Raw genomic sequence first — 15,133 nt, 5'->3', positions numbered from 1 at the left:
TTTTATTAGAACTAAAGGAGAGCATATGTAAATAAATATGTGTTTTGTTTGATTTTATTGCTTTGGATCTTGTCTTTAAATTAATTTTTAGGTTTTTTTTTTTAAGAATTTCATATGCTGAGTTTTAGTTACATTTACCACCACCTCTTCTTCTTCAGGCCAACTTTGTGTCCTCTTTTTTTCCACAAGTCTCATCTTGTTCTGTCTGTATATTCATGAATATATGATCTTCCACTGGGGCTTAGTTTACCTACCAGTAAAGAAGACGAGTCTCTCCCAGCAGCTATCCATTGCCACTAGCCCTAAGGTGGGACATTATGTCTACCTCTCTTCTCCATAGAGGGATTGCACAGGGATTGTTTGTAGTCTTAACTGCTTGAATTCAGAGTGCAGCTTCCTGGCTGTGTCTGGAGGACACTATTTTCTTGTATTCATTCACATTTCTGGGTCTTATTGTCTTTCTGCTCCCTCTTTCTTGACCCTTTTAAGGAGAGGGTGCAGTATAAATTTTCCATTTGGGACTGAGTATTCTGATGGCACTTGTTCTCTGCACCTTGCCCAGTTGTGTTTCTTTGTGTTAATCATCATCTGTAGCCATAAAAGCTTTTCTGATGAGGGTTGGAAGGTGCGTCCTTGCCAAGTGGACAGGCTTGAGTGTCTGATGAACAAATAGCTTATTTGTATAACTTGGCCATTATAAATAGTGTAATAAATATGTGAGTGTGGGTGTTTCAGTAAACACATTTTGCTTTTGTGGGATATATGCCTAGTGTTGGGGTTACTGGATCATGGTGGTCCCTTTCTCCACAGCCCCGACAACTTTTGTACCTTTTGCCATTTTCATAATAATCATTCTTACTGGAGTAACCACCAGTTGTGGTTTCTATTTGTGGTTTCTCTTTGAATTCCTCTGTTTAGTTATGTTGAGCTTGTTTTTGTGTATTTGCTTCCCATTTGTATGTGTTCTCTTGAGAAATAGCTTTACATTGATTTTTCTAACCCCACACCCACCCCTCTTTTTGAGACAATGTTTCTCTCTGTAGCCTGGAACTCCCTCCATTGGCCAGGCTGGCCTTGAACTCACTAGATTCACCTACCTCTGCCTCCCTAGTGCTGGGGTTAAAGGCCTGTGCCACCACTCCCTGGCTTGCCAATTTAAAAAAAAAAAAAACACTCTGTTGACTCAAACAACCCATCTCCACAAAATGAGTATACAGAAATTAGTAATTTGGTTATATGGTGATAGAAAATTATCTGAAATGGAAAGCAAGGTACTAGTGACTAATAACCATAGAAAGTTTATATGTGTTAACCAAGTGAATCTATGTTTACTGAAGTAGAATCTTCTTATTAGTAAAGAGCACAAAACAAACAATTGTGTTTAAAATCCTTACTCTGGTGAGTGTCTCTTTTAAAGCTTACTTATTTTGGTTATAAGTAGTTTTTACTGAGACTTCATGTGTAAATTATGAAAGCCATCTTCATTGAAGTCCTCTTTATTGTGACTCTTTTTAGTTACTCATTTTTAGAGGTAACTTTGTCAGTAATCTTTAAAGGCCCTGAAGTTTTCTGTGCTTCCAACCCCAAAAATATGTTTGAATCACTTGGGGTGTTTTGTTTAAAAAAAATGTTTCCCAGCACTCGGGAGGCAGAGGCAGAGGCAGGCGGATCTCTGTGAGTTCGAGACCAGCCTGGTCTACAGAGCTAGTTCCAGGACAGGCTCCAAAGCCACAGCGAAACCCTGTCTCGAAAAACCAAAAAAAAAAAAAAAAATGTTTATTTAAATTGCAATTACCTGGCACCGTCTAAGAAATATTCCTGAATCAGATATTGAAACAGACCAAAAGATGGATAAAGTTGTCTGGTAAACCTTTCCCCGTACTTTTAATGCTTTTATTCTTTTATTCAGCCAGGATGGCAACTTGTGCCTTAAAATTCTGTTTTGTGAATTATATTTATTCTCATATATTTTCATTGTTTAAAATTTGCTCTGGTACTTTTGTAAAATAACAGCTTACTTTTCTGCTTCAGATCAGATCTGCTCTAATTTGATTCTTAATTAATCAAATTCTAGTATATTCCACTAGAATAGACTGTATCATATAAAGAACTTTAAAATATAGCCATGGATTTTCATATCCTGTTATTTATGTTTACATAAACCATAGAAAAATAAAATTTACATAATTTTTGTTTGTTTGTTTTTCTGGTGTGTGTGTGTGGAGAGACGGGGGGGGGGGGGTCGGGGTCCTCACTTTAGCCCCTGACTGGCCTGGAACTGTGATAATAGGCTGGACTTGAACTTCCAGATATCTGCCTGCCTCTGCCTCCCAAGCACTGTGGCAAACCGCATCACCACATTGCTGTTTTTTGATAACCTATTAAGTCTAGTTGCATGTGTGTTCTTGGTTATGAAGCCACACAATGGAGCATGGGAGACCCACCAGTACCAATAAAGAATGATTCTTCCTCTCCCTGCAAGTATCGACTTCCTGTTGCTCCTTGGTTTGGGCTGAGTCCTAGAGTCATCTATCACATTTGTGTCAGAATTGGGGGTAGTTTACAATGCTGCAGGTTTTAGGTATGTAACCACATGACTGTGCTATCCAGAAGTCAGCATTTGACAGCACTCCTCCCATATTTCAGTCCTTACATTCTTTCCTCTTCCAAGGTGTTGGGACTGCTGGGAAGGGCTAGGAATATCAATGTCCCACTTAGTGCTGAGAGCACTGAGTCTCTTCTTCTCGGTGTCTGACAAGTTACACACCTCTCCATTAACTACTTTCCAATGTAAAGAAGTTGCTTCTTTGACAGAGGTTAAGAGCAGCCCAGATCTACCTTCGCTGGAAGTTTTGAAGTGTTTTAAGAGACATTTTTATTTTAACAATCTCATACATGTGAAAATTGTGGGTTTTATTTAAATGTGTGTTATATCTTCACTATTGAATATTGATATTAATTTATGTATAATGGACCCACCATCTAGCTCCAGAATCTTGTTTTGTTCCTTTGTCTTATGGGTCCCACATATCTTTGTGAAATCACTGCTCATATCTGTTGAGTTTTAGCATTGAAAGCTTGCTCTCAGATTCAAGTATTGTTCTATTATATGATTATTCATCTTAATATTTTGTCCTAATAAAATGTTTTATATTGACACAAAAGCTACATTGGTAGCACTTGTCCAGTTGCAGAAACATTTTCTCAGTGTATTGTTCTTTTTATTTTTATCTTCATTACCTTAGTGAAGCTGTGGTCTACCAATTTAGACAATTCCGTGGCAAGCATTGAGGCAAAGGCTAACGTCTGCTGTGTGAAATTCAGCCCCTCCTCCAGATACCATTTGGCTTTTGGCTGTGCAGGTAAAAAATAAAAGTAGATTTATCCTCTTTCACTTTTTATTCCCATGCCTGCTAGTGCAATTAAAAATAAATTATACTTTTGTAATCTTAAATTTTTTTGTTGTTAGGTTTTAGTGAGAAGTACATTGTTATTACTCATTTATTGTTATACCTAGTTGTGTTATTCTGTCACATATCTTTAATAATAGAGATGGGCATGCTAATTTTTGTTGGCTGTCTGTTAAATGTTTGTGTGCATTTTTCTTAGAGACTAACAGAATAGTGTTTATTAAACAGCTGTACTATAGAGGGTCAGGATTTTTTAAGAAGCCTATTAATTCCTCTGACTTTATTTATTCAGTTCTTGCTATGCATAATGCACTCACCTAAGGGGAATGAACTTGCCAGTTGTTTAGCATGGAGACATGCTGATGTGTAGTCTATTTTTTTAAAGATAGGTGTTCTAGTTATAGCAACAAATCACCTTAAGTATTTTGCACTCCTATTTTACACTGGTCCCTTCACGTTACTAGTAGTAGCAGTTTTCATTTTGAGAGGGCCATGAGTTGCAGAGTAAGTCATATGCTCACCCTACTCAATTTTTTTTCTCTCTTTAATTCTTACTGAAATAAAAAGTAAATACTTACAATTTAAAATGTGAAAGTTCCTTGTTATTTTTTCTAATATTATGTCTGTTTTTTTTTAAAAAAGATAAGCTGACACCATGTAATGAGAACAATAACAACTTTAAGAGAACATGTTTTAAACCTTGTCGTTACTAGTGCTACTTGTTTCTGTAAATCTTCTTACTTCCCTGTTTGTTTACTCTTTTTTCCATTAGCGAGAAATGTAATCTTGAGCAAGTTGACTAACTTGTCTCGCGAGTTGTCTCTAACCATTGGCTATTACAGTAGATTCTCATTTTGATGCTTACTGTGTACACCTGTACACATCTTCCAGAATTGTTTGTCTTTCTTGAATAAATTCACCATGGCTTGAACATAATTGATAGAATTCATCCAGTGAAACCTGATTTTCTTCTTAGTACTGCAACCATATCCATATCCTGTACTTCTCTACTATTGTTTCTCTCCTTTAACTGTTTTCATAATGTTGAATAGGCTCAGAATAGAAAATAAGAAAAAAGGATCATTTAACATGTGGTCAGCGTCATTCATTTATAGTTTGGTATAATGCTTACTATTGAAAGCAATAACTTTGATGGCAAAAATATTTTCAGAATAAGGTAAAGGTTAACAGCTGACTTAGCATCAACAAGTACATGAGACCAAGAGATCAACAGAGTTATCACAAAAAGTTCTTAAAAGTTAGGAAAAGTGTGTAATCCCAGAATTAGGTATTTGTTCAAAATACTTTTTGTAAATGAGATAACAAAACACTGAAAGGAAAAAGAGAGTGTATATCTGAAGCCCAATAGGAGTTACCGTGGTCCTGGCACACTGACTGATTTTGTCCCAAATACCGTGTTCCAATATGATTTCAGAATTGTGTTGTTTTTGTAAACATAGAACAACAGAAAACATAAATTAAGGCATTTTTAGCTACATTGGTGAAAACATCAGGCCAGGAGAGTTACAGACAGATAGGAAAATACCTGATATTGGATTCAGATGCTATTTGTTGACATTTTAGCCTTTAGGATTGGTGGAATCTAGTGGTTTGTTAAGATAATACATCCCAGGGTATTTTACTTGGTAGTTCAGGTTTGTTGAGTCAGACACAAGTGAGCAGGGATTCACTATTAAGGGGGGTTAAATAGCCCAAGAAAATCTGCCTATGAGTTTACAACATTGAAACTCTGCTTTTTTTTTTTTTTCTTTTGGTTTTTTTTTCGAGACAGGGTTTCTCTGTGGTTTTTGGAGCCTGTCCTGGAACTAGCTCTGTAGACCAGGCTGGCCTCGAACTCACAGAGATCCGCCTGCCTCTGCCTCCCGAGTGTTGGGATTAAAGGCGTGCGCCACCACCGCCTGGCTTGAAACTCTTTTTGATCAGGGTTTATTATCACAGCAACTAATAAAGAAACCCTAAATAATGGAAATGTATTCTAGATTAATGAACAGTGATACTTAATATGCCAAAGTGTTCATTAGACTACAAACTAGACCCAGTGATCTTACGCAGTAAATTGTCAACTACTTCCTTTAATCCCAAGTAAAACTGGCTCTTTCCTTGTTCTGTTGGGTTCAGGATGACACCTCAGTATAGAGTCATCCTTAGAGCCCACACCTAAGACCAGCATAGCACGGACTGAACATAGGACCATGGTGTTGTGCCTGTCTGCTGCTCTGGTATATTTGGAGCCTTAGGTAGCTAAGTCAGCCACAGGAGATGCTGGTCAAAATACAGATTGCTTTTACTGTGGCTACAGATCCCTTCCTGCCTAACATCACAGTGAGATCAGATGCTGTTTTCTTGAAGACCAAAAGCTTGCTGGGTTTCAGTGGCCTGGCAATGTTGTGTGGTTTTTCCTTAGCTCCAGGGAATGGAGCAATGATGGACTCAGGGAAGAGGTAGGGGCAGCTTGTTGACACCAGGTCAGCTTCACCCAAAGTTTTGGTGCATGAGCACTGGCTTGGTAATCGACCTTAGGCACTGTCAGATACTGGATTGCATCTTCATGTTCTGTTACTAGGCTCTACGTTTTAGGTCTAAAAAGCTAGTTTCTTCTTCCCTTACCTAATGGCTTATTTGTATGGTGTGTTATTTGGAATTAAGGAGAGGTTTGTGGGCAACTCTTTTCTTTTTGTTGTTGTCTTTTGTATTTTATAGCCTGCTTGCTTCTGTTAGGCATAAACAAGATACTGAGATCTCTCTCCTGGGCTCCGTTCTAACTTTTGCGAGGGTAGTTTTTAAACAAGGCTTCAAAATAATATTTCTATGTGAAGATGATCGCTCTTACTCAGCCACTACTTTACTCAGTTGTAAACACCAAATCCATTTCAGTTCTTTTTCTTCCTTTTCTTCATTTAACTACGTTTATCTCTTTATTTTCTTTTAGATCACTGTGTTCACTACTATGATCTTCGTAACACTAAACAACCAATAATGGTATTCAAGGGACACAGAAAAGCAGTCTCTTATGCCAAGTTTGTTAGTGGTGAAGAAATTGTCTCTGCGTGAGTATTACTCCCCTTGGAGGGTGAGTTTGGTACAGAGGTCTCAGCATTGATGTTTTGGGTATATGCAAAGATTGACCTTGGATTGTATTTTCTTTCTCAAGTGACAGATTTACATGTCTTTAATTAAAATACATGTATCTTACCTTCATTGTTTATTTTATGTTACTTATAAATAAAAGGCTGTGTTACTTTCTGATAAGCCCTCTTAAGTGATATTTATAATTTAATTAACAGTTGAACTTCAAATTTGATCTGCCACTGCTTCTCCTGAAGAGGTAACCAACATGGTTGATGCAATATAAAGAAAAATAATTTATTAGATTAAAGTCAATCAGTATGTGTTACTTATAGGTCTGCTTTCAACATAGTAGTAGAATGGTTTTTGGTTTTAAATATTTTGTTGATTTTATAATAACGTACATCAGTTTCACAGTAAAATCTGTTTTAAAGATAACTTTTTAAGTGTGTCTGTTTATACTCAGCAAATGTCCTTTTATAAAATATTAGTTGCTATTTTTGAAGGTAAGAAAATATCAGTGATACAAAGTAATCTCCAATGGGAAACTACAGAACTTTTCTAACATGGGTAGTTCCATGTTTTGTTTATCATTCTCATAGTTTTCTTATTATCTAGTAAATACTCATTCTTAATTTCTGCACACACACACAAACTTACTGGTTTCTTGCTTTCTTCTTTTTAAGTTAGTTCCTTATCTCTCTTAGAAGCTTGTTTACACCAGGGCCTTGAATTTTGCATCTCTCCTTCATCTTCACATTGGTTGCTGTAAATAAGAATTTAGTGATGTTGCAAAAATGATTTCAGTTCAGTTACAAAAGAGGACAAAAAATATTCAAAACTGAGCTTTCCAAGGGAGTTATGTGGGTAATGAATTCACAAACTTAAATTAGGTGGTAGCTAAAGAGAATTCTATCTTTAGAATAACTATTATAGGCAGTAAATGACTTTAATGAAGTTTTAAATGAAAAGTCATTGCAATACTGTGGAATAAAATAGATTAAAGCACATTTCTTTTTCTTTGTGTGTGGGTTTTTTTGGTGTTTTTTTTTTTTTTTTGAGACAAGATTTCTCTATAGCTTTGGAGCTTGTCCTGGAACTAGCTCTTATAGCCCAGGCTGGCCTCGAATTCACAGAGATCTCCCTGCCTCTGCCTCCCAAGTGCTGGGATTTCTAAAGGAGCTCAAATCAAACGGTTTGAATCTTGTCTATATACAGTTGTAACATTCTGAACCTCAATTTCCTCATCTTCAAAATGGGGCTAATAGCAGCACTAAATTTTTAAATCTTTAAATAATATATGGAAAAGGTGTACCATAGTGTCCTACTCAAAATGATTTAATTATGTAGTCCTTAATAAATATTGATACAATCCCTTAAAAAAGTATACAAAAAGTTTAAAGCAAGCAATTCAATATAAGAAAGCAGTTTGCAAAATAGTATGAGTCCTAAATTTGTCTATTAGAATTACCAGTGGGTTTTAGAAAAAAACAAAAAAGAGTTTTGGGTAAGCAATGAGATCTATATATTCTGTCAGCAAAATAAACTACATTGCGTGCTTTCCAACCGTATCTCTCACATGTAGGAATTGCATGAAAAGTTTATGTCTAGTATACCAGTAACAAGAAAAATGAGGGTCTTCCCAAAATGGAGCACATCTCTGAGTGCAAAGACTCATTATTTATTGATAGTGTGACAATGCTATTTCCTGTTTACCCAGGCATTATTGAAAGCATGTTAGATGAATTTGGTTTTCACAGTGTTGGGTCCAAGCCCATTTAATTCTATAAAGTAGACAATTATATATCATATTTACCTGTTAAAACATTGGCCAATGAGAACATAAGACTCAGACACACTGGCACCAAAGTCTGCATTCTTAACCACAAAACTGGATTGCTTTTTAATTACTAATGGTGATGAGTTTCATACTATGAAATCTAAAATTTAGTCCTCTTTGTGTTTATCTCAGCTCAACAGACAGCCAACTAAAACTGTGGAATGTGGGGAAACCATACTGTCTGCGTTCCTTCAAGGGTCATATTAATGAAAAAAACTTCGTAGGACTTGCTTCCAATGGAGATTATATAGCTTGTGGTAAGTGAAATTATATTTTTAAAGAAACTTTTTGCAAAGACACGTCATGGTAGTTTGCAGTGGAAAAATGATCTGTGTTCTCAGAAGACAGCATCACTTAATGCTTAGGACTGAATTCTTTCCTCCAGTCATGCTGGAGAGCATTAGTGTTTCTTTTCTGAACCCAAGCCCTGTATTCTTAGTAATGAAAAAGATCTTTAACTGCTTTCTGGTATTTCTAAACATGCCATAATTTTTATTGGAATTATCTAAACTATAAAAACTATTAAATTCTGCTACTAGTATTTCAAGAAGACATGTTTTCAGAAACATTATTATCATTTTGTCCTGTCTAGTATCCTTTTCATTAAACAGTCTGTTTGGATTGCATGAATATGTTATTCTAAATTTTTTATTAATATATAATTTATGCAAATTTAAATCAGAAGTGGAAAAATTCAATTTTCTGTTTTCAAATATTCTAATAAAAGAATTGTCAACACTTTTAAATGACATGGCCCTTATTCAGTAAATTGTATTTTTTCCTAATGTATGAGCTTGATTACCGCCAAAGTAGATATACAGCACGTTTATCCTTAGGAGGCTCCTGAAATGTGTTAGTTCAACTTTCTCATTGGTAGGGTAATGTTGTATGGGGAATGGAGAATTGAGTTGTTTAGGCTGTTCAAATTGGCCTTTACAAGTACCACAACTTTTTTTCCTCTGTACATTGTAATATTTTTAAATGCAGTTTAAGATTCTTGTTTCATAGATGCTTTTTAAATGTATAGACCTCTGCTATAGGTATTTTTCTTTTTAATATGAAACATTTCAAACTTAGAATTATAAGCACAGTCACATCATTTTGCAATGGTTATTTCTTTAGGTTAGTAAGCTGTAGTTTTGTTCCTTCTCCCATAGTTGCCAATTAATTAGTCTTGTCTTTCAGATTTGAATATAAAAGATAATTGGTCTCATTGCTAAAACTTGGATTAATAATTACTATCTAAATGTTGTGTTCTGGAACTGGGTCTAGAGATGTAGTTCACTGTAGCCAAAGGCCTTATATTCAATCTCTAGGACAGAGGGTAGGGATTATAGGAAGGATGGTATTCTTAGCTAAGTGTAGTATCATACACCTATGACTCCCAGCATTTGAGAAGCAGAGGAAGACAGTTTTAATTTAAGGACGATCTGGGCAACATAGCAAGAGTGTCTCAAGTGAGTATGTATGTATGTATGTATGTATGTATGTATGTATTCTAATTCCAGGTTCTCCCATTCTAAAAAGATTGCACTTATTCTTTCTTTTCAGGAAGTGAAAACAATTCCCTCTACCTGTACTATAAAGGACTTTCTAAGACTTTGCTGACTTTTAAGTTTGATACAGTCAAGAGTGTTCTGGACAAAGACCGGAAAGAAGATGATACAAATGAATTTGTTAGTGCTGTGTGTTGGCGGGCACTATCAGATGGGGTAAGTTTTCATGTAATTTTAACCATGGCATTTCATAATGTTTATGAATACTTAGCATTGGTTGTTTTATTGTCTTTGTTTTATATTTAAGGTATAGCCAGATAAATGGTAGGTGTTTTCTTTTTCTTTTCTGTTTTTTTGTTGTTGTTGTTGTTTTATTCTGGCATTTTATCATCAGAGAAAATGGATGTTTTAGGCACTAATTAAAATGTCACCAGTAAAGCAGTGTCTTGATGAATCTTATATACCCAGGACACATGTGCATACCTCAGTTACCTTTTTTAAGACTAGAAGTTCCTCCAGAATATCATCTGTGTCTCATTCTTAATGATCAAAAAAAGGGCTTAGCTCATGTATTCGTAATTAAATACTATTTCAGGGTAGAATTTACTCTACAGATATATAGTAATATTTAATCAATTTATTTACAAGAGAGTCACACTGCTAGGTTATAAAAATCAGATCATCAAATTTTTCACTTTATACATTTTAAAGATTTCAATGAAATATGTAGAAAGAATATTTTTATTATTTTATGTCTTAACAGTTGTCAGTGTTATTTTTTTAAAAGTCTTTTAATGCTTGATTAGGGAGAAGGAGAAATTTTATCGTTGTTGTTGTTGTATGTAGGTTGTGTTTAGTGTAACGGCGTAAACGAATGCAGACAGATTGTAAAAATATATATATCTATAGCTTTAATGTAGAAATAGACTTACAGAACCACCGTTTGCACAGAGACCAGGAAAGCAGAAGCTACGGCTGGGAGCACGCTTGCCAAATTTATAGGCAGACATTAGCCCGAGGCGAGCACGCCCCCCAAGGGGCGGGACTTATCCCTACAGTTTAGGGTCTGTGAATTGATCCCTCGGCCTTGTACAAGGAAAAATGAATTCTTCCACTGAGTGATAGCCCTAATTTTCTTTTTCTTTTTTTTTTTTTCGTTTTGTTTTGTTTTCGTGACAGGGTTTCTCAGTAGCTTTGGTGCCCGTCCCAGAACTAGCTCTTGTAGACCAGGCTGGCCTCGAACTCCCAGAGATCCGCCTGCCTCTGCCTCCTGAGTGCTGGGATTAAAGGCGTGCGCCACCACTGCCTGGCCCTAATTTTATTTTCAACATAAAAAATTCTGACATGACACATAATTTAAAGTATTTGACTTCCAGGTGCAGTTTTATTTGATACACTCTTGGTGTCCTTTTAAAATTTGTGACTCAGCCTCCAGGTTTGATAATAATAGAACTGTGTAATTTGTATGAGCCTTCTCACCGTGTAGAATTATGAAAGTTATACCAAAGTTCATGCGCTGTAACACATCACATGAGTATATGTTTGTTGGTGACAAGTTGTATGTGTGGCAATAATCTCAGCTTATCCCAGAGCTCAAAAAATTGATGTTATTTATTAAGTATAGCTGAAAAGGGGGCAACAAACACAGGAATTTGGAGAGCCAAGAAAGAACTTGAAACTTTTTAGTAAACAGCAGAACTCTTTTCAGTCCTAACAATGTCCTTAAAAAGTTGGAAACCTGGTTACCAATATCAGAAGGGTTTCCTTCATAGGACAGGATATTCGCAGTGAGCCCTCTGTGTGCAGGCAACTCTGTGATGAACAAAGACACATGTTACACATTTGCACGCCTCATGTTCATACTTCTGAAATGTCTGACAAGTCCTGTGAGTCTCACACCTGTCTTTAAGGAGTCTAGATGGTATTGGTGTTACTGAAAACAATTTTGTATATGTTGTTACCGCAGAAGGCTTTTCAGGAGGACCAATCATGTCAAAGAAAGAGACTACTAAGATTAATGTATGGGCCTAAGCTGAAATATACGGCTTAGATTTTAAGCTAGAAACTTTACCAAATAAAGAAGTGAATTATTTTAAAAAAAGAAGAAGATTATTTATGAAAAACATTCAGAGGTTTTGGTTCATTATAGTCAAGGCAGGAAGCATGGTGCTGGAGAATGAGACTGCCAAATTGGGTGTTCCTTGAGCATATATGACACTTGAAAGAAAGCCTGTCTCCAAAGTGACATACTTATCCCCAAAAGGCCACACCTAATAGTGCTAAGCAAATGCCTATGGGCCAAACATTCAAACCCAAGAGTCTGTGGGGGCCATTCCTATTCAAACCACCACATTTCACTCCCTGGCCATACCTTAATGCAGACTCCAAAGTTCAAAGTTTCTTCTGAGATTTATACAATCTCTTTATTGTAATCCCCTGAGAAATAAAAATCAAAAAGCAGATCACATACTTCCAATATATAATAGCACAGGATACACATTACGATCCCAAAATTGAGGGAAAGAAGTATAGTTTGGAAATACTGGACTAAAGCAAGCCTTGCCTTCAGAGTTTCACACAGTGACCCTAGCAGGTCCTACAGAGCCTGGTGGGTAAAAAACAGAATATGCCATGTGAATGGAAAGTGAGTGTCAAGTTTTATTCAAGGGGAGTGTAGGGGAAGAGGGAGGAAGGGAAGGAGAGAGAGAGAGAGAGAGAGAGAGAGAGAGAGAGAGAGAAGGAGGGAGAGGAGGGGAAGAGGGAATCAAAGAGCTGCCTCTTTAGAAGAAGAGCTGGGAGGAGGAAGGGAGGAAGAGAGCCAGCTGGCCTCAACAGGAAGGGGGAGATTGGGTGTGGGTGGAACTTGTCTCTTAAAGGGACAGGGTACTGACAGGGAAGGCCTGCAAAATTATAACATTACCATCTTTCTTTTTCTTATAAAACTTCCAACTACCAATCATTGGCAGAATGTAAGCTGACGATGGGCAGCTATGTAGCTTGATATGTGAGGGGGGAGGTGCAGTTTCCATGAGTAAGGAAAGAAGAAAGTCCAAGAAACTGAACTCCTGTATCCCAAAAGTTCAGTATGGACCATGGCTCAGACCTGGCCTTGAGTCATCACTTACAAGGTCCTGGGCCATGAGAATGGGTGGACACAAACCAAACCCCTGCATTGTCACATGGAGTTGGGGGCTAGTAAGGGGCTGTAAGTCTGATAGACAAGTCATTGACCAGTACTGGGTCTTTTCATGTGGGGGAACCACCTCCAAGACAAATCATGGAGGCATGGTCAGAAGTGGTTAGTGTCAATGTTGGGTGTAGAATGATTTTGAGTTGGAAAAGTGACCTCATGAAAGGGTTAAACATTAGAGAATCCCCGGGAGCCCTCAGCTGAAAGGGGGAGCCTGCCCGAGTTCAAGACACCAATGAAAGATTTTGTCAGGGAAATCTAGCAGGTCCCTGCGGGTGGGGGACCAGGTGGATAGAAAACAGAGTATATCATGCTGACAGAGACTGAATGCAAAGTTTTATTAAAGGGGAGTGTAGGGGGAGGCAGGGAGGGGATGAAGAGAATTTGCAGTTATCTGTAGCTAGCTGGTTGGGTTTTTTTGGTTGTTGTTTGTTTGTTTTGGTTTGGTTTGGTTTGGTTTGCTTTGGGTTTTGGGTTTTGTTGGTGGTGGTTTTGGTTTTTTGCTATAAAATACACCTTTCTAGCTATACACCTCTCTTTGCACAGCCTTCTGATTTTTAACATTCATTTTTATACAAATTGACCATTAAGAATTTTAGGTCACTTTTTGTATTATTTTTGCTAAAATACAAAAACTGAAGATGTTCCTTAGAGGTTTCTGCCCATTCATATGCCTCTAGGTCTTTAACCCTGTTTCCTGGTGCCACTTCCTAAATTCGCTATTTGTATCCTACCCTTCATTTCATACATACTGCTTGAGTGCATGTGTATTTTCCCCCATAGTGTTTCAGAGTATCTCTAAAAATAGCACAGAACTCTAGGAGTAGCTTTACGTATATGACCAGGGGAAATTTGCAGTCGCAATTTTAGAAGTGCAAATTTCTGGTGCTGGAGAAATGGCTCAGCAATTAAAATCACCGCACTTGCAGAGGACCAGGGTCACTTTCCAACATTCACATAGCAGCTTACAACTGCCTGTACCTCCTGTTCCAGGGGAACCAACATGTTCTTCTAGCCTCTACAGGCACGTGGTGCACATAATACACATAAATAAATAAATCATTTTTATTTATTTTTTACTGTTTTTATTGAGCTATACATCTTTGCTCCCGTCTCCTGTGATCCCAATGATCCCAATTTACTCAGGAGATTGTGTCTTTTTCTTCTTTCTTTTTTTTTTTTTTTTTTTGGTTTTTCGAGACAGGGTTTCTCTGTGGTTTTGGAGCTTGTCCTGGAACTAGCTCTTGTAGACCAGGCTGGTCTCGAACTCACAGAGATCCGCCTGCCTCTGCCTCCCAAGTGCTGGGATTAAAGGCGTGCTATGTAACTCCATGTATGTCTCTCTTAGGGTCCTCTTTGTTGTCTAGGTTCTCTGGGGTTGTGAACTGTAGAATGGTTTTTCTTTGCTTTGTCTAAAAGCCACTTATTTGTGAGTACATATTACATTTGTCTTTCTGGGTCTGGATTACTTTGTTCAATATGGTGTTTTCTAGATCCATCCATCCATTTGTCTGCAAATTTCAAAATGGCCTTGTTTTTTACCACTGAGTAGTATTCCATCGTGTAAATATACCACATTTTTTTATTCTGTTTTTCAATCGAGGGGCATTTAGGTTGTTTTCAGGTTCTGGCTGTGACAGATAATGCTACTGTGAACATAGTTGAGCACATGTCCTTGTGATATGATTGAGCATCCTTTGGATATATATCCAACAGTGGTATTGCTGGGTCTTCAAGTAGATGGTTTCCTAATTTTCTGAGAAATTGCCATACTGATTTCCAAAGCAGCTGTACAAGTTTGCACTCCAACCAATAATGGAGGAAAGTTCCCCTTATCCCACATACTCTCCAGCACAAGCTGTCATCAGTGTTTTTGATCTTGGACATTCTGAATCTCAGAGTTATTTTGATTTACATTTCTCTGATGGCTGAGAATGTTGAGCATTTCCTTAAGTGTCTTTCAGCCAAAATAAATCACTTTTTAAAGACAGAAAGTACAGTTTTTCTTTTAGAAGTTTTTAATATTCATCACTAGTACAGAATCGTTTCCCTTGTTATAGATATCTTTGTGAATAGTGTTCTCACGCGTATGCAAGGTATTATCAAGTAT

The 15,133-nt window shown here is 37.0% G+C and overlaps 1 protein-coding gene across 6 annotated transcripts in view; it reads left to right on the top strand.

Moving 5' to 3' along the window:
- Cop1 (COP1 E3 ubiquitin ligase) overlaps positions 1–15,133 on the top strand; it is a 122,918-nt gene that overhangs the window by 88,057 nt on the left and 19,728 nt on the right. For all 6 annotated transcript variants that reach the window (XM_041662936.1, XM_041662934.1, XM_041662935.1 and 3 more), the window contains 4 exons: positions 3,246–3,362; positions 6,361–6,478; positions 8,470–8,594; positions 9,889–10,049. In XM_041662936.1, the coding sequence (XP_041518870.1) occupies positions 3,246–3,362; positions 6,361–6,478; positions 8,470–8,594; positions 9,889–10,049 (521 nt within the window). The remainder of the gene's footprint in view (positions 1–3,245; positions 3,363–6,360; positions 6,479–8,469; positions 8,595–9,888; positions 10,050–15,133) is intronic.

Source organism: Microtus oregoni, unplaced genomic scaffold (assembly GCF_018167655.1).
Source record: "Microtus oregoni isolate MIOR12 unplaced genomic scaffold, Mior012 000013F_ref0000133, whole genome shotgun sequence".
Classification (NCBI taxonomy): domain Eukaryota; kingdom Metazoa; phylum Chordata; class Mammalia; order Rodentia; family Cricetidae; genus Microtus; species Microtus oregoni.
This window is presented reverse-complemented; position numbering and strand designations above follow the sequence as displayed.